Source organism: Diorhabda sublineata, chromosome 8 (genome assembly GCF_026230105.1).
Source record: "Diorhabda sublineata isolate icDioSubl1.1 chromosome 8, icDioSubl1.1, whole genome shotgun sequence".
NCBI lineage: Eukaryota > Metazoa > Arthropoda > Insecta > Coleoptera > Chrysomelidae > Diorhabda > Diorhabda sublineata.
The window spans coordinates 7,488,404-7,507,925 of record NC_079481.1 but is presented as its reverse complement, the minus strand read 5'-3'; the positions used below and the strand labels follow the sequence as shown (position 1 = coordinate 7,507,925).

The 19,522-nt window shown below is 31.3% G+C and overlaps 3 protein-coding genes across 3 annotated transcripts; 2 read left to right on the top strand and 1 right to left on the bottom strand.

Moving 5' to 3' along the window:
* Window positions 1-26: 26 nt before the first annotated feature.
* LOC130447794 (ubinuclein-2) lies at window positions 27-10,074 on the top strand. Its single transcript, XM_056784813.1, has 12 exons — window positions 27-275; window positions 2,146-2,256; window positions 2,317-2,578; window positions 2,670-2,842; window positions 2,901-3,174; window positions 4,212-4,401; window positions 4,598-4,837; window positions 5,876-5,959; window positions 6,949-8,316; window positions 8,412-8,605; window positions 8,659-9,055; window positions 9,819-10,074. The coding sequence occupies exons 1-11, from the start codon at window positions 105-107 to the stop codon at window positions 9,036-9,038; spliced, it is 3,447 nt and encodes a 1,148-aa protein (XP_056640791.1). The 5' UTR covers window positions 27-104; the 3' UTR covers window positions 9,039-9,055; window positions 9,819-10,074.
* Window positions 10,075-11,937: 1,863 nt separating this feature from the next.
* Window positions 11,938-13,249, bottom strand: LOC130447226 (39S ribosomal protein L19, mitochondrial). The gene is made up of 6 exons (XM_056783927.1): window positions 13,137-13,249; window positions 12,871-13,080; window positions 12,678-12,811; window positions 12,459-12,618; window positions 12,226-12,403; window positions 11,938-12,139 (listed from the first exon to the last, which is right to left on the bottom strand). The coding sequence occupies exons 1-6, from the start codon at window positions 13,180-13,182 to the stop codon at window positions 12,013-12,015; spliced, it is 855 nt and encodes a 284-aa protein (XP_056639905.1). The 5' UTR covers window positions 13,183-13,249; the 3' UTR covers window positions 11,938-12,012.
* A 287-nt stretch (window positions 13,250-13,536) lies between these two features.
* LOC130447225 (cAMP-dependent protein kinase type I regulatory subunit) lies at window positions 13,537-18,252 on the top strand. The gene is made up of 2 exons (XM_056783926.1): window positions 13,537-14,388; window positions 16,337-18,252. The coding sequence occupies exons 1-2, from the start codon at window positions 13,935-13,937 to the stop codon at window positions 16,999-17,001; spliced, it is 1,119 nt and encodes a 372-aa protein (XP_056639904.1). The 5' UTR covers window positions 13,537-13,934; the 3' UTR covers window positions 17,002-18,252.
* The last annotated feature ends 1,270 nt before the right edge of the window (window positions 18,253-19,522 follow it).

The window sequence follows — 19,522 nt, the reverse complement described above, 5'->3', positions numbered from 1 at the left end:
AAGCTTCAAATTTGGTATTCGTATGCTTGTTTGAGTGTAGTGTATTTTAAACATGTTGGAGCGAAACCGGGTTGTGTTGTTTTAATGAAAATTTGTAATGAAATATGTCAGACATTAAACGTGTGGCTCTAACGACTCTTGAACCGCAAAAAGTGAATGACAAAGTGATAAAAAAACTGTGTAAAACAGTGAGGATATCTGTGATTTTACCCGAATCCAATGAAGACAACTGCCCTGAATATAACTATAAGGACCAACTAGCTGCTGTTGTAAAGGTAAGTTATGAGAGAAAATGGTCTCGATTTCTGTTTAATTTCGAATAAATACAGTAAAATAAGGTTATTGCTGTAGTTTTTGCAAAGCAAAGGCATCAGGTGACAGCTGTCACGTTAAAAATTCTTGAGGAAGGTTTAGCCCCTTTGCAAAACCTTATTGCAATAACTGATTTTTTAGTATCTTAAAATCCACTTTAATTATCAGCTTAGTATTTACGTCGCCATGTTTAAGTTAGATTTGATTAAAAAAAAAACAAAAACGTTGCTTCCGCACAAAGTACATTCTTAAATTCGGATAGATATTTACATTGTTCTTTGGTATAAAAAGATTGTGGTCTACGTGACTATTTTGGACATTGTAGTTTGAAAACCACCTCCCAGGGCTCTTCTGAGAGATCGATCACGTTTATGTCCTTTTATTCCTACCAATCTGGAGTTGATATTGCAACATTTGCATTCCCACCTCCAATGAACACTAAGCAACAACAGCACAGACAATTCTTTTTTAGGAAATATTGAAGTGCTTGATTTTTGTAAACGTCGATAATATGACATTATTTATATCATTGCTTTTGATAATTTAATTATAATAAACCATTTTTCCCGACGTTGCCACGTCGTAAAGCCTGCAAACGTGTGAGGACAGACAATTTGGTCATCAGTGTTAAGTGTGTAAGCAAATTTTAATAATTGTGTAATTCTCAATAGTTTCATGAACTTTAGATGCATTTTAATTCATTACATATTCAAATAAAAAGTGGGTTTACCAAATTCGATAAGTTTTAAATAAACATATTAGTTACGTGTACTAATAGTATAATTGATTTATAACTTGTACGTACTGAGATGTTTTAACAGATTTTATTATAATAAGCCGCTCCTTGCTAAAATTCCAATTTGATTAGAAGTTTAAACGAGAGTAGGGAGAAAATGATGAAAATTTAATAATAGACTACCTCCGCTGTTATTATTCAACAATACTTTTGAATAAACCACCATTTGTCCTTATAATTTAAACATCGCTCAAAAGATGTTAGTATTATAGTTTTTTTTTTATTTGTAAATTATATTTGGAGACAAATACGTCAAATACCTTGAACACGTCTTGTAAATTCAAACGTGTACTCGTTTACGGCACTAGTTAGAAAAATAGAAAAAATCTTATTAGTAACGTTCATTATTACATTATTATTATTTTAGAAAATAATTAATTTGTTTATTTTATTTTATATCCAAAAACTTCGCAAAAACCTCGTCATCGAGATCGGATTTAGGCGCGTTTGTATCAGGCGAACAGAAACACGAGGAGGTTAGAACTTTAACGTCACGCCGCTATCCGGGAGTCATGCACATATGCGAACATAGTCGGCGCTTTGGGTGAAAATAATCTAAAATTATTTTCAATTAAATGTATTTAATAACCGGAATTATATATATATATATATATTAAATTTTTTTGTTCCACTTTAGAGTTCGTTAAAAATAGTATATCGTTTAAATTTATAACTAATATGAAAACAAAAATCATTTTGATTAGCATATTTTCTAATTTCTTAACTACGTCTATGTTTGGAAATGTTCTAACCTATATTTTCCTTAGATATTCTGAGATGCATTTTAATATTAAATAGTAATAATCAGGTATCAAATGATGTAGGTATTTTGTATATCATATAAATATAAAAATAATTTATTTAACTTGTTTGTTTGATAACGCTAATAAAAATTGAACAATATACGGGGTTATTCGTTATAAATTACTATCTAAATTGATTTGTGTCAAGGATTTTATAGAATTATGATACAAAAACAAATATTTTAACGAAATATTCTTAATAAAGTGTATCAGTGAGATTTAATATACTTTTAGAGGAAAACAAAACCGGTGAAGGACACGAACGGTTTAGAAAATGGACTGGATCCATTCGGTGATAATGATGATGATGTTAGAAGAATTGCTCTCGAAATGGAAGCAAAATATGTGAGTGTCGTATATCAATTGGAATGATACCATTCTGTGTATCATTGAATCTGATTGTAGGGCTCCGGGGTGACAAAGAAAAAGAGGAAAGATAGAAAAGATGATTACGCGGATATTGGTATGGGTTACGACGAATCGGATTCATTTATTGATAATACCGATGGTTACGACGAAATTATACCGAAAAACGTCACTACTCTTCATGGTGGTTTTTACGTAAATTCCGGCGCGCTTGAATTTAAGACTGATGACGAGGCTAGTTCCGACGCCTCCACTTCCGCTTCTTCCTCTTCCGGTACATCTTCTGCGTCGGAAAGTGAGGGTTAGTAAATTTATTTGTTAGAAGTTATGTTATACGGTTTTGTGTGATTTTATAGTTTTTTTATTTTTTTGAAAATATGCGAGTTTTACAGGTGAGGATAAACAGAAGAGTAAAAATCGTAAGAGGATATTGGAAACTTCGGCTGATAGCGACAGCGACACTGCCAATCCCGCTCAAAAGGAAAAGAAACTCAAAGTACAATCGCCGACTACTTCTATGCAACAAGCCATCAAGAAAAAAATGTTTAGTACAGCAAAAATTCAAGTGAGTTTTCTAATTTTTTTATTGAAATAGTGGAATGTGTTTGATTAATTTTTTTCAGGTGAAAAAACGGAAATCTATAGATCCGAATAAGACAGTTAAAGATTTGTTGAGGGAAAAACGCGAAGATCTCAATTTATCCGTACCGGATGAGTTAAAAACAGTGGAGGATACCATCGAAAAGGAATCCTCGAAAGAAAACAAAAAACCCATGAACATAACCAGTGTAACTGATGCCATAGAATCCGTTTTGAAGCAGGTGGTAGAAGATTTCGATACCAAGCAAAATAAATCGCCGGCTGAGGATAATGTAAATAATACGCAAAATAAAATCGGTAAGTTTTCTGAAAAATATCATTTTTCAAAAAAAAATGTTATTGGACCGTTTTGTCGCACTTTAAAAATTTTTTAAGTTATAATTTATTTACTATATCAAATAATATAAATACATTTAGGGCTATAATTTCCATTTTTTTACCAATTTTCTAAATTCTGGTGGCTAAAATCCAATTCATATACGGTTTCAAACTAATTTACAATATTTTATCAAATTTTGCGTACTGGGTGCGCTACAGCTGCGCTTAAAAATCACTTTTGATGGTTCTTCAAGTCTGGTATTAACCAGTGGCTCGATGGACCAAACATTAGGGAGTGTGAAAGCAACCTAATAGTTCCGGACAATTTTATTACTTTATTCATCCAATAAAATGATAAAAACTCATTGAGGGCGATAAAAATACCTAAGTGTTCATATATTTTCCAATTTTTTCATCAATTTTCCAAATTCTGTTGGCTAAAATTCCATTTATATACTGTTTTGAAATATTTTATCGTATTTTGCTATCGTGTGCTACAACTAAAGTCAAACAATCACATTATCTGGTCCTTCGAGACAGGTATTAACTAGCGATTTAAGGATGATTCGAAGTGCAATTGTGGGTGTGTAAATTGCCCAGAAGTTCATGGAATATATAAAAAATAATATAAATTGATTTAAGCTGTTAATACCAAATCGATTCATCCAGAATTACAAGAAAACTTTTTTTAAACTCGTAATTTCCTCAAATTTCTCATTTTTTAATAATCATCAAGTTCTGTTGGCTTAATTTGGTGTTTACTACGATTACACACATACAATTACACAATCTGGTCCTTCGAGCCGGGTCGAAGGACCAACCTAACCTCATTTTTTCACATTTCTTCAATTTCCATATTAATTACGAAGTGTAGCGACGTTGTTTACATATGATCTGATATTATACTGTCAACTCACTTACCGTATCTCATTAAAACTTATCAGAAACGTATATTGTTTTAAAATTGCGATGTTGCCAATAGTTTTATGAAAAAAATCTTGGATATGTCGTTTTAGATACTCAATTGAAGGATAAAGACAAACCGACTTTGAGTAGGTTAGAAAAGGAAGAAATAGTGAAGTTACCAGAAAATTTACCGGGGGATATCGACGGTATACTTACGAAATTAAAAGAAGCTGCCATTAATTATAAAGGAGAAGGGAAGAAGGCGTTTTTTACGCAAGAAGTCAATGGGTTATTACTGAAGTAAGTAAATTACAATTTCTATGATTTTTTCTTTCAGTTGGAGACGACAATTTAATAGAACAAAAATTAGTGGTAGAATATTTCTTAATACCCTCGTAATAGACATCGATAATTATTTGAGTGCTGGTTATTTTTCTGTACAATTTTTCGATTATTTCGTCGTTTATATTTGTGGATGATTTTTTTTTGTTTTCAGTTTGGAAAAGAAGAGTAGGATCATATCGAAATCGTCGAGGGTGAAAGTTTACGAACATCTCGCGCAGTACGTGAATTGCACTAAAGACACGTTAATAAGAAGGGCGAGGGTGTTGGATTTGGAGGATAACGAAAGACGGTTGAGAAATTTGAAGACGAAATTGAAGGATTGCATCGATACTGTCATGCCTGCTTTGGAGGAGAACTTCCGGCAGGAGAGTCAGAAAGTGATGGAGAAAAAGTAAGTTTTTTGACTGAATTTGTATTTTTTTCTTGTTTCGTTTGATTAGATTTCTACTTATCGATTTTTTTAATGAGACTGAACGAAAAACAAAATCACCAATCTATTCAGTAGAACTATTTTTATTACATTAAAAAACCATAGAAATATAAGGTTTCGTTTGGTGCTGTTTGGTGGTGATTTATAGGAAAAAATTGATTAGAAAATCATTGTAAAGTCAATTTTCTCGAATAAAGAAGAATAAAAAGGATTTTCGTCCTAAAATTAGGGAATTGATTGTTTTCTTGCCACGGTTATTCCATAGAACTGAGTTTTATCAAATAAAATGAAACCACAGAACTGTACGAGCTCGTTTAAAGTGTTTTGTAGGTGAATTATGAGAAAAAATTACTGAAATGTATTAGATATAAAAAACGGAAAAGGATATTTGTTTTTGTTACAGTTATTCCATAAAACTATTTGTTATCATATATTTTGGAACCATAGAACTATAAGGGTTCGTTTGGTGTTGTTTGGAGGTGAAATACTAGAAAAATCAATGGAAATTTATCGAAAAGTAAAGTAAAAACTGAAAATACCCTTCAATAAGGGAATTATTTACTTCCTGTCAAGTGATCGCATTTTTATCTATACGTGTTCCTTAGGCGTTGTTTTCAAGTAAATTACAATAAAAATCAAAAATATTAGAATTATAATACGAAGACTGTACTAAAAATTACTGATCCCACAAATAAACGGGCTCAAAACATATAAATACGATATCAATGATATCGGCAAAATCAGATTTTTAGGTTAAGAAACAGAAAAACATCACCTGAAATCAGATCTAGAAAATAAGTAATTATTTTACAAATTTCACTAATTTTCGTGACTGAAATGTGAGAAAATACGTTGTTCCTGCGGAAAAACTACGTTTTCTTGTTCATCTGATTATTACTTGCGATTTTGTCATTTAACTGTTCCAAGTAACGATTAATAATTTTTAAACGACCCTCGTATATTATTTTTCTTGAATTAAATATCGTTTTACGGGTACAGGTTTTCTAAGGAGAACGAGAACGATGAAGAATGGAAAAATCTCAAATTACCCAAGAGGAAATTCCGTTGGAATGAAGAAACTAAGTAAGTTGAAAAAAAATTGATCAAATCAGTTTTTCAATCCCACTGTCATCTTTCTATTTTAGTTTATACTAAAAATATAAAATTCGACATAATTTACAGATTTCTATAATGTACTTTGACAGTTTTATGATTTAATCATCGATTAATAGAGGGCATTAGTATTAGAATCGATTTTTTGGCAATCGAATGTTTTTTATGACGATATACAGGGTACAAAATAATCCATAGAAAAACGTTTATATAAATTAGAAGTTCTTCAATTTATTTACTGTATTTTTGACTTTAAACGAAATTTGAAAATATTTCCAGCGCCATCTATCTAAGCTGGTCTGTATTAAAAATATAAAATTTGACATAATTTATAGATTTCTGTAATGTACTGTAACAGTTTTATTATTTAATCATCAATTAATAGAGGAAATTGATACAAAAACTAATTTTACTTCGATATTTTGGAAATTAAATTAATTTTTTCGAACAGTATATAAAGTACAAAATAATTCATAGATAAATGTATGAAATAGAGGTTCTTCTATTTCGTCTATTGATACGATCTTAAAGTATTGTCTAATAGATGGCGTTATTGAAGTTTACGCTCATTTTGATGATGACTTGATTGCATTTTCCACATTTTTCTTGATTTTTCCGAGAATTTTCATTTATTTGTGTCTAGAACTAGTTAATAACGCCATTTGTATAGTAAATCGAAAAAGACCTCGCACAATCCTTATGAAAATTGATTTTTGGCCAATTTTTATGAAACTCAATGGCTACAAAACCCCTAAATCTTCTTGAAACTCTCCCTTAAGAGTCTGAAGGAACCATTTCCGGACACTTCCTTCTAGAGTACCCTCGAAAGTGATAGTTTTGAGGGGGTCGGAGAGGTTTTGTGCCAAGTTTCAGGTTGAAATCCAATTTCCATGAGAAGCGAGGTTTTTTTCAGTCACACGTTATAATTTTCCAGATAATTATCGATTTTCCAATTTCAGGAAACATTTAAAAGATGTCGTTAGTGTTAAAAAACGTTGTCTCGTCCTGGAAGGTAACAAGGCTAGTTTATTAGAAGAACAACTGGTCGATTACCTTAGAAAGGACATCTTACCACTGTGGCCGGAAAATTGGATGTATATAAACAACATCAAGAAGATACTCAATAGTATGCAGGGTCATTCGAGATCTTCTTCTTCATCGAATCCCTCGAATGTCAGCGTCGATTCATCGAAACATTCCAATATTTCCATAACGCCAATCACCAACGGGAAAAACGACGCGGATAAAACCGAAATAACGAATAGTATCACCGTCACCAAAGTCGTTAACAACAACGAAATCGTTTTAGATAACAAAAAAATCGACGATACCGAAGAACAATCGAAATCGAACGAGAGCCAATCGAAAATCGATTCGAACGACGAAGTTTTTAAACCGTATGTAGAAATGAAAAAAATCTACGCGAAAACACACGAAATGTTCAAACCGTACGCTGACGAAATTAAACCGGAAAAAAAATTCGAAAATAACAAGGAAATCGTCCCCCAATATGTGGAAAAAGAAAAAACCTCGGAAAACATCCGATCAAACAAACAAGATTTTGAAGAAAAAGAAAAATATCCCGGAAAATCTTATCACAACAAGGACAAACATCATCATTACCACGACAAAAGTAAACACCATCACCACCACCACCATCACCACCTCGACAAAGACAAACGTTCTTATACGGATAAAGATGTATCGAGTAAATACGTCGGTCATAACTACGGAGAAAAACTAAAACACCCCGATTATACTTATAATACCGAAAAGGAAAAACCTCATTCGTATACGGATAAACAAAACCGTCAAACTTACCCCGATAAAGAAAAACCCGAAGAGAAACCGATCAACCGTCAAGAAGTAATCACCCCCCCGATAGATCTCGTCCGGCACGTGGAAAAACCGTCGAAATCTATGGAAAAACCGATTGTCTCGTCGAAATCTATAGAAAAACCGATCGTCTCGTCGAAACCTATAGAGAAGCCGATCGTCTCGTCGAAACCTATGGAAAAACCGATTGTTTCGTCGAAATGCGTGGAAAAACCGACGGATTTATCGAAATTTCAAATGTTCAAACCCTATTCGGATACGCCGAAATCCGTAGCTATGGACGATTTAACCGTTTATCAATCGAAAGATGTGAATTGCTACAAACCGTTACAAGATGAAAAATATCATTCGAACGTTACCGTATCTCAGGATTTGACTAATAAATTTAACGTTCCTGTTGGCGATTTCGTTTCGACGAGATGCGACGTTTCGACTACGAAACATCGAACCGCCAACGCCGCCGCGCATTGTTATCAAAGTGGAAATAATGTGTGAGTAAATAATTAAATTTAAACCGATAAAATTGCAAAATTTTCCAAATTGATTCCGAAAAACAACTAAATAGTTTTTTTGTCTAATTTTTTAGTAACGATCTATCCTCAATGTTGGACGATAGCGGCGTAATAGTTAAAAATCTTCCGACTAGAGAAGAAAAAAAAGAAAATCCCCCGACGACTGTGATACCGACAACATCTCACTGCCAAGGCGTTAAAAAAAAATTATTAGAAACGTACTCTAGAAATCCCAACGATATCAATCCATCAAATCATTATTCGCCCGGTATGTCACGTGGTTGTTGTTTTTTTTTTTCTATATAATTTTTTTCGTTCCAGTATTCCCCGTACACCAAGATTACGTACCGCACACTCCTCTAGTCACTTCGAAATCGGACGGAGACGGTCAGAAAGACATCCAGATGGTTATGGAGAACTTGAAAGCTTTACAAAAATTGGCGTGTTCGCCAGTAAAAAACGACAATTCGTCGAATTCGCCCGTTTCTGTTATAGCTTACAACAAAAGTTTTTCCAGTTCGAAAACCACATCGAATCACAGTCACGGCGGTAGGAACGACGTTAATAGTAGAGGCGGCGGTGCAGGAGGAGGAGGAGGCGGCGATTTCGCGTCCGGTTTCCAAGACGAATTCCAAAAGGCTTTTATCAATTCGTTACAACAAATGGCCGCGAATAAATCGAGTTATAATAACGGTAGTTAGTCCATGTCATTTTAGAGGTGAGCAGATTTTTTTTCTAAAGGAGAAAAATATTTTCTTTGAAATTATAGTTTTTTTTTTCTTCAAAATCTTATGTTCACGCGTAGAAAAACGAAGATTGTACTTATTGTTCGTCTTTTTAACTTTCCCTCGTATAACTCTAAGCAATCGAAAATTTTTAACTATTATATTTTCGTTTAAAACTCACTTGACGCTGCTTCGTATAGTTCTCGTTATTGAAACTTTAAAATCGTCAAAATTCTGTTTGCAATTTTTCAATTTCCCCTCGTATAATTCGAACCCATCGATTTTATTAACCGTTCTTTTAATATTTCTCAACTGTCTCTCGTATAATTTTAGCTTTTTTTTTTTCGTTTAAAACTTATTGAAACCTTAAAATCGTCAAATTTTTTTTCTTATCCTCCCCTCGTATAATTCTGGCCAAAAAATATTTTTCCCATAACTTACCCTCGTATAACGCTGATTATCGAAAGCATTTGATCATTTCCCTCGTACAAAAAATCATCGACTACTCGTTGGTCAGTTGATTTTGAGGTTCCCTCGTATAATCACTTTTATGAGATTCAATGCGAAGCGTCGCCATCTTGTTGACATTATATTATCATGTGATGCTCCAATTAGATCAATCGAAAGTACCTTTTAAGTACTGTGGTTAAAGGGACCCAAAATGCTGATCAACCTTTTATTCAAATCACAATTGTTATATAAAGAATGTCCCAAATTTTGCTATTTTTTTTACCCCCTCATTGGTTTTTTTTACAGCATGGTCAGCATATTGTGGAGTGATTAATTTTATAATATATTGTAAATAAATAAGTAAACTGCCCGAAAGAGAAAAAATTATTATGAAATCTAAGATATAATTATTGTAATTATCCATTTTTTTTTCAATTTGTACATTAAAAAGTTCACATAATTTTTATCAATTCATTGTATTTATTTTATTCGGCATGTAAATTGAAACTGTGTTGTACTTTTTAAATATATTTTTTAAATAGATAAAACTTTTTAATAATCATCATTTTTTTCGTCAAAATCCATATCGCAGACCTAATCAATCTATTGGACACTTTTTCATCTAGCTTCCTATAACACTTGCATTTGGAACCTTCTGATTTTTCACTACTTCTCATCTCCCCCCGAGTGATTCAAGTATTCTTATTAACTATCCCTCGTACAATACTGGCGCCATTTTTTGGCAGAAGCTCATATAACAACTATTGATCTCAAGGTTAATATCTTAATTCCTCGTATAATTGATTGTTTATCAGGTAATCCAATTTCTCCTCGTATAATTTTAGCCATTGACCATGGAATAATTTGACACTTCTTATTAACTATCCCTCGTACAATACCTCATATTACCATCCACGAGCTTCGTACGAAGTGCGGCCATTTTATATTTATATCAAGGTTACACATTATTTCATTCCTTTTATACGCCCTCGTATAACTCACACGAATGGAATGTTTTATTGATTACTCATTAAGTAATTCGATTTCCCCCCGTATAATTTTAGCCATTGAAAATTAAAATAATTTGACAGTTCTTGTGTGGCAAAATCTTCAGTGACAACTATTATTATCAAGGCCAACTTTTCTATTCTACAGCTGTCAAAGTATATTGACATTTATTCTAATCTTGCATTAGGTGTGATAAATATTTGTCAAAAGAGGAAAAATAGTAGAGTAAGTAAAATGAAGTGTCCATAATATATTATTCAAAATATGTAGTAAAAAGAACGTGGAAAGCGAAAGAAAATCCTACAAAACATTTGTTAATACTGAAATTCAAATTCTAGTTAATCTTCGCATTTATTACAATGTGAAATGTGAATCGACGCAATTAAATTTTATATAAAAAATAAACAGTGTTTGCAATATTTACATTTTTTATTTAACCTTCAACGTATTTTTGCGATTTCGTTGTTGAGTAAGAATTTGAGCGCGTTTGTATCAGGCGACCAGAAACGTGAAATTGTAACAAAGTTTACAATCATGGAGTGAAGTGAAAATTACCATCAATTATTCACGTTAATTTTTATTTTATTGGTATTTTATACAAAAACATTCAATACATCATAATATTTCTACCAAAATACGAAAATTCATAAAAATAAATGAATTATCATCGAGTACTGAAATTTTCTGGTAAAAAAGTTTGTAGATGCTAATAATTTCCAAAATTACAGTTTTATCTTTTTCACGTTGATTTGCCCTAAATTTGTTTTGAAATAGTTATTATAAGTGTTTTTTGATAATTATTTATTATAAAAATAAATTATAACTTTGAAACGTTTGTCTACTATATGGCGTCAAAAGAAAATATAACTTAACCTAAAAAACTTAAGATTGAATCTGGACTGAAATGAACTATGTTTTTGCAAATTACAGAAGCACATACTAAAATTGTTTATATTTTACACAATATTCCACAACAATACTATTTAATAAACGAATAAATTAAAAATAAATTGGTACAGACACTCAAAATGGCCGGTTCACTACATTGGCAATGCTGTAATAATCCCGTCGACTGAAACATCGGAAATGCGTTAATAAAAGTGTAACCTTGCCAAATTTATAATTATACCTAGAATGTTAATATTTTGATTTAAAATAAAAAAATAACTTGATTTTTGAACCCATTTATATTAGTTACTAGTTTATTGGGAAATTCAATAAAGTATTGTTTCAAAAAAAAACGCAAAATAATCCGAAAATTTCAAGAGTTACAAAAGTTAATTTCAAAAAAAATGTTATTTCAACTGTTTTTAACAAAAAAAAACTCTTTTTAACTAAATAAACCCCAATTTATAAAAATAGTATATAAACATCTCAATATGTTTAAGAAGGAATTAAGAAGCATATATTAAAACACATCCATATTTGATTTTTATTATCGAATTTTATTTAATAATAGGTATATTATTAAAATTGAATGAAAAAGAAATTTTTAGGCTAATTTCATTGGCCTAACAAACACTCTCTTCTTCATTTTCTTTCCTTGTACTTGAAGTTTTTGCAGTTTTGGCTCGATTTCACTATATATTTCATACTGTTCTTCTTCAGGAATAGTTCTCCTGAAAAACAAAGTTAATAAAAAAACAAGAGCTGTACACAAAGTAGTCCTACTTTCTGAATTCCCATTGTAAAAAAATATACTCACATATATTCTTTCATTAAATCGTATTTTTCCCATGGAGTAGCAACTTTTTTGGCCTTTTCATAGTATTTTTCCGGCAATTCTAAATCTTGGATACCCCAAAGGTTTTTCCTTTCCCATTTTTCCAACCATGGTCTCGGTTTTAGTTTCACTTTTGTTTTATTAATAGGAATAGGAGAACCTAAAAAATAACTAAATAAAAATTGAATACATTTACATTAATTATAAATTATTACCTTCTGGTAATATTTCCACCTCCATGTTTGGATCGAACGTAGAATATTCTGGTAGGGCGTCTCTTAAGTAAAAAAGTTCGTTATCTATGCGTTTTTCTAATCTTAATATTTCTATTTTTTGTATAGAAGGATCATAAAGTTTATAAAGTATCTCAACTCCCTAAAAAAATTATTTTACATAACGTTTTCTATATAAATAATACTATAAAAGTTATTAACCTGATGATCAATAACATTTCTGAGAATAAATTCTGCTCTTAATCCACATCCTCTTCTTTGTATGCAAATTCCAACAAATCTGTGAGGTTTACCAGGAGAGTGTTCATCCGACGATTCAACTGCCATAATTGTACCTAATAATTAAAATTCAATCACTTACCTGTAATCCTTCGTTATTAACCTAAATAATTACCAACATAAAATTCGGGCATGTTAATAATAGCTCTTCTAGCTAACATATCGTGTCTTTCCAGTTTTTCCCGTAAAGCATTTCTGAATTCAATTTTAGGATCGGGTAAGAATTCGGGATAAATGTGTCTATATTCTAATACTTCTTTACGTACGTTGTTTCCATTTACTTGGATTGGGGTAGTTTTGACTGCACTTGAATATTTTTTAAAGCCTGTAAATACATATTTCAATGTTGTTTAAATTGACACGTATCTATATACTACTAACTATTGAGTTTCGTCGGTAAATTTTTAGTACAATATCTACAAAACATTATTTAAAAATCTTAAACGATCACTACGGAATAAGCTGGATTCTTCTTCTTTTTTATTTGACATTTTTATTGTTGAAAATATTTTGTTAGGCATATATATGTCTACAATTCGAAATGCCGATGATAATGACGTCATGAATTAATGCTATAATAAACTACCATTATTATCAATGAATTAATGACGTCATAGTAGTTACCCGATATGATATATTTCAAATTAACTATTCAAATAATATTTATTGATTCCTAATTCATCTATATACGTTAGAAATTTAAATAAAAAATTACGAATTTCTCGAAAATTTGACTTATTTCACTATGGTAGCAGTAATTTGTTGATATTGAAATGCGCATGTTTATAATCATATGTGGGTGTGGGCATTGTCTAGTATAAATCGATCGATAAATAAATGAAATATAGTATATCGATTATCATGATTTGTTGTAATGTTTTGAAATTAGTTTTATATATACCTATTTTAATATAAACAATGATAACTTCAAAACTATCACTTATATTTTATATTTAAAAATTTGTTTATAAAATATTAATAATAATCGAAATAAAGAATCGACTAGTGTTTGTTACAGTGATCCACAGTTGTCATTTTTATTTAAATTGACATTGACAAATATAGGCTCGTCCTTATGTGAAAAAATAAATCCATAATACTATCAAAACGTTTAAAATATACGTAAATATCTAGTGATTCAACAGTGCGGTATAAAAAACATTTTAAAAATATAAAATAATGACAACAAATGTCGACGAAGAACAAGCGCTTCGTGAATGCGAGGCATATGTTCAAGCTCACAACATCCAGCAAATTCTCAAGGATTGCATCGTTCAGTTATGTGTAAACCGTCCGTCGAATCCCATTTCATTTCTGAAAGAACATTTTCAAAAATTAGAACGAGAACAAGCTTTAGACGCTAAACAACAAGCCATGTCTCCTGAAGATACAGAGGATCTTTCTCCGCTACCAGCTCTTACCCAACAGCCAGTTCGACGTCGGGGAGGAATTTCCGCAGAACCAGTTTCGGAAGAAGACGCTACGAGCTATGTGAAAAAAGTCGTACCTAAAGATTACAAGACCATGGCTGCTCTTTCAAAGGCAATTGCAAAGAATGTTCTTTTTTCGCATTTGGACGAAAACGAGAGATCCGATATATTCGATGCTATGTTTCCAGTTAACTGTCTTCCAGGTAAATATCGTTATTTTATATAAATATCATAAGTAGGTCAAATTAAATGTCTAAATATATCATTCGAAAGTATTTGTTATTAAGTTCAATTTTTATACCTTCTTTCAAACATTCCATGAATTGTTTGGTTAGTTGTACAAAGTCCTTTATCCCAAGTGTTTTAGGAATTGTATAGTTGAGTATTGCATACATTTTTTTGTGTAATTATGTGATTTTTTTCAAGAACTCCAATTTGTTCAACTGAATTTGAAAGTATGCTTTTCTGAGTCTCTGAAAAATCATCTTTAGGCGCTCTGGATATTCTTGTAAGGAAGTTGAATATACAATAATGTTGTCTAAGTATACTAGGCATATCTCATTTTGTACACTTCTTAGTATATTCTCGGCTACATATTGGAAGGATGCTGACGCATTTTCTAATCCAAAAGGCGTGTACAAGAAGTCCTTATGGTAATTTTTAGTGTTAAATGCTGTTTTTTGGTCTTTTCCTTCCATCTCGAATAAGTACGAAGAGTACCTACAATTGAAGGAAAACTTGAATTAATGTTTTCGTGGGAAATGATATTTTCCAAAAATAAAAAGTGTGTTCTGTCGCGATTTTCTTAGTTCTGAATTCATAAAACTAATTTATTGATACATTTTTTTGGTGAGAGGGTTCTAAGGGCTAAAATATGTACATGAAAATGAAAGAAAAATCAACCCTTTGATAAAATCGATGATAAACTGGTGTTTTATGAACATTACAGGATTCAGAAAATCTCTATAGGACTCATTATTGTAAAATGTCAATGGGAATTCAAGGATTTTTCCATGAAGTACTTTCTAAGTATTCCAAATGGGAAGAATCTGAAAATCTTGGATAATCATTTGCCCAATCCCCTAGGTGAATTTTGACACGTTATAATATTAGAAACTATCATTTTTTTAAATTTGATTATCAAGTTCTTGTTTATGTACTTATAAAAAATACACTGCTGAGCTATTTATTTTAATAAATTTCAATTTTTTTAGTTTTTTGTTTGGTTTTACCATAGTTTCTTATCTGATTGCTTCCATAATCAGTATATTTTTCGTTTTATCTGTCTATTACAAATTGTGTAGCATTATCCTGGCTTAGCACACTGGTGTCTTGGTTTGAATCAACTGAACTACCTCAATAAACTCGCCCAACACTACCATCAATACCAATCTTAAAAACATTTGGGTGTGGGGTGGAAGCAATCTGAGTTAAATGTAGCAAAGACCCATGTTGGCTCAGGATTTGGTCTTGTTTGGACATAAAATATCATCTTCTCGGTGTTGAGGTTAGGCCTGGTATAGCCTCATGGTTGAATTAGCTCTTTTTAAGACCCAAAGTATTGCGCTCACTTATGGAGCTCAGCTCCCAAGCATACACTGATGATGCTCTACTCAATACAGAAGAGAGCTATTCGACTTAATAGGCTATCCAGAGTTGACTGATGGATTATCTCTTAACCAAGATATATTCTGTTTTATGGGTTCAGATAGTCTTTTAAGAGTGTGGTGACGACAAGGCGAGAGATATGCTTCATTAGATAGAGAATCAGTTATGGTATGGGACGTTATCCAGTACCTTGACGAGGTTCAAATTATGCCCTGCTTGAATTCCAGATTTGAATCTAATTGATATGAGATGGGGAGACATTCACATGTACCACTACCTAGAAATTCTAGAGAAATTAGCGACATATTGGTACAGGAATGGGACAGTTTTATGTAGTATATGATCCAAAGTATGTCTCGTCATTTGTAAGCTGTTATGATTACCAGATGAGGGGATAATCACTTTTGAAAGCTTTTTGTTTAATAAAAAATCATACTAAAGTTAAATTGTTCCTTACATTCAATAAACAATTGTATGTTCAGCAGTGTATTTATATTATTGACTAAATTTTTGTGAATGAATGTGGTTTTAATAAATTTTTAGGTGAATCTATAATACAACAAGGAGATGAAGGGGATAATTTTTACGTAATAGATCAAGGTGAAGTGGAAGTATACGTAAATAATGAACTAGTAACTACAATAAGCGAAGGAGGCAGTTTCGGTGAATTAGCTCTGATTTACGGTACCCCGAGAGCAGCTACGGTGAAAGCTAAAACGGACGTGAAACTTTGGGGAATCGATAGAGATTCCTACAGAAGAATTTTGATGGGTTCGACTATCCGTAAAAGAAAAATGTATGAGGAATTTTTATCGCGCGTTTCAATATTAGAAAATTTAGATAAATGGGAACGTCTCACTGTAGCGGACGCTTTGGAAACCGTCAGTTTTGAAGATAATGAAACTATAGTGCAACAAGGAGAACGCGGCGACGATTTTTACATAATAGTCGAAGGTACCGCCGTGGTTAAACAAAGCAGAATCGACGGTGAGGAACCCACGGAAGTCGGTAGATTAGGACCGAGCGATTATTTCGGGGAGATTGCTCTGCTATTGGACCGACCTAGGGCCGCTACGGTCGTAGCCAGCGGGCCCCTCAAATGTGTCAAATTAGATAGGGCTAGATTCGAACGAGTTTTGGGACTTTGCGCCGATATTTTGAAAAGAAATATTACTCAGTATAACAGTTACGTTTCGTTATCCGTTTAACGGCTACAAAGTTTTGGATCGTGTTTGTTCGAGACCGTTTGGCAGGCTTACAAGAAAGGTGTTGAGTGATTGCGAAATTAGTGACTTTATTAAAATTTTCTGACTGTTTCGGTGGAAATTTTTACAGTTTAAGTGTCCCTTATAATGTTATAGTCGTAAATTAAAAGTTTTATCGAGTAAGTATTTAGAAATATTTAAAAGAAAAATGTTGGTAATGGTGAAAATTGATTTTGAATTGGTTGCTTGCATTTTTTTCACTTTGGAATCCATTAATTTTCCATTAAAATGAATCACAACTTTTAAAATAACCACAAAACGTTTTGTTTTTTTTTTTTTTCGTTTCGGATGAATTCTTCTTTTTTTTGCATCGTAATCTGTCATTGAAATTGATCAGCTATTGGTTAGTTTCTTTTTATATATATACGTGAACATAAAAATTGATTGTATTTAAATCACTGTTTGAATGAATTTTACATAACCATAAAATTATGTTTTTCCTTCGTCTTCGTCAGTTAATTACAAACGTTTCTAATCAGTTCTAGTTCATCTTCATGTTTATATCGAGATTTTTTTCGCTTATTTCAAAGTAATTTTCGATATTTTTACACCAAAAATCGTTTTTAAAACGAGATATTGAAATTTTTTTGTAAAAACGATATATATGAGATTAAAATAATTAAAGCACCAACTATGTTATTATATATGTCACTAATAATCAAAATCTGTCATTTCTAGTGCCAATAAGTATATAATTACAAAAAAATGATATATAGATTTCATTTTTTTTTAGTTAACAGTAGATGGTTTTTCTCGGAAATATTGACTACAAATTCCAATATGGTGCTTCCCGAAAAAAAAAAAATAAAAAATCGTGTAACCATTTGATGGTTTCAAAATTTCCGAGATTAAAATTAGGATATTTCAAGCAATTGCCTGTATATTCAAATGTAATTTAATCAAATTAAACCTTATTAACGGATTGGAGGAATTTTTTTATTAATATAAGGATTGCGAGCCTGCGAAACAGTTTTGAGATAAAGATGCGAGCCAAAACAAACATTCATATATTATATTACGAATTAATGTTGCTTATCATTAACTTATTCGCCTTTGCTTTCATTAAAAGCTAGTACCACGAAAACGGAATAATTAATCTTTAAAAAAAATGGTACTTTTGATGTCTTCTTGTCTGCTACATGGATAATATTTTTGTGTATTGTATATATCTTCCATTAAAGAAATAATTGGTAATTGTAGTTTTAATAACAACCCCCTCCCTCGCCCCCCTTTCTCCAATTCGTAGCCGCGAGATTATTTTGGGCGCTGACGATCCAAAATTAATTTCAAAACTTTTTACCAGACTTGTAGGATAAACTAACCAACATGGCAACACTGCAATTTATTAACGAGATCCTGTATTATTCAATATTAAAATTAACTGTAATTTCAGTATACTCATGCTCCCACCACAATTATTTACGAATTTTTGTTAAATTTCTTTTTTTTTTTTTTTCATTAAAATTTCCATGATGTTTCGTGGATTTTTTCTTCTGAATAATTGCCAGTAATAAAAATTACGAATCGAGGTTAGTTTTGAATCAATCAGGTGATTTAACTGTCATTACGTTGGTTATAAAACAAAAAGTAACTAGATTTCTCCCTAGATTTGCGATTAGCAAATAATAAAAATGGCACCAAATCGATTAAATTATACGATATTTATCCACGCACGATTTTATAGGTTATCTGTCATGGTGAGTAAATCAAGTAATTATTTTTATTGACGTAAGTATATTATGTAATATATCGATCTGAATATTAAATAAAAATATACCTAGTAAAAACTATTATTTTTTTCTTATTTATATTCTTATTATTTCTGTCAAGTATTCCAATGATTCACAATGATACTTTTAAATATAATGAAAAATATTATATGTTTTAAATTCGTCGTAAATATAAATTTATTTTTACGTATAACCGAGAGAAAAATGCAGCTTTGGCAATCAAAATTTTAGTTATTTTTAACATTCGATGTCCGTCACACCAAACTAAAATTAAATCAAACTAAAAATAGTAAGGGACAGATATATTTCAGTATAATAAAACGATCATAAATTTATCACAAGCTAATACCATACCGAAGGCGTACGTTATATTAAAAAAAATTTCAACTCCAACTAGATAATAAATTTTTTTATAGGTAAACTCCAGTTTATATTGAACCACCCTCGTATAATATATGAATGATAATAAAGAATTACGTCCACATCAACATTTTTTGACGTGTACGAGCTTCATAATATTGTACATGATTCAACATTTTTAATAACGTAATTTGGTTTTTTATATTTTTGTGACTGTTATATCAAAGGTTTTTATGTGTTTAATTATAATTAACAATTTAATCAGAATTAACAAAAGTCGGTTAGAATGTCAAAAATGTCAATTGTCACTCATCTTTCACAGAATAAGTCGGATCATAGTTATCCAAACTTGAAACACAGAGTTGTCAAATTGT

Bases quoted from the DNA above. Each gene is read 5' to 3' on its own strand.
- LOC130447794 (XM_056784813.1), top strand. From the start codon at position 105: ATGTCAGACATTAAACGTGTGGCTCTAACGACTCTTGAACCGCAAAAA. The intron at 2,579-2,669 runs GTTAGTAAATTT...CGAGTTTTACAG, and splicing joins TTCTGCGTCGGAAAGTGAGG to GTGAGGATAAACAGAAGAGT. The intron at 4,402-4,597 runs GTAAGTAAATTA...TTTTGTTTTCAG, and splicing joins GTCAATGGGTTATTACTGAA to TTTGGAAAAGAAGAGTAGGA.
- LOC130447226 (XM_056783927.1), bottom strand. From the start codon at position 13,182: ATGTTTTGTAGATATTGTACTAAAAATTTACCGACGAAACTCAATA. The intron at 12,812-12,870 runs GTAATTATTTAG...TTTAATTATTAG, and splicing joins CATGCCCGAATTTTATGTTG to GTACAATTATGGCAGTTGAA. The intron at 12,404-12,458 runs GTAATAATTTAT...GTTATTTTTTAG, and splicing joins GGTGGAAATATTACCAGAAG to GTTCTCCTATTCCTATTAAT.
- LOC130447225 (XM_056783926.1), top strand. From the start codon at position 13,935: ATGACAACAAATGTCGACGAAGAACAAGCGCTTCGTGAATGCGAGGCA. The intron at 14,389-16,336 runs GTAAATATCGTT...ATAAATTTTTAG, and splicing joins TCCAGTTAACTGTCTTCCAG to GTGAATCTATAATACAACAA.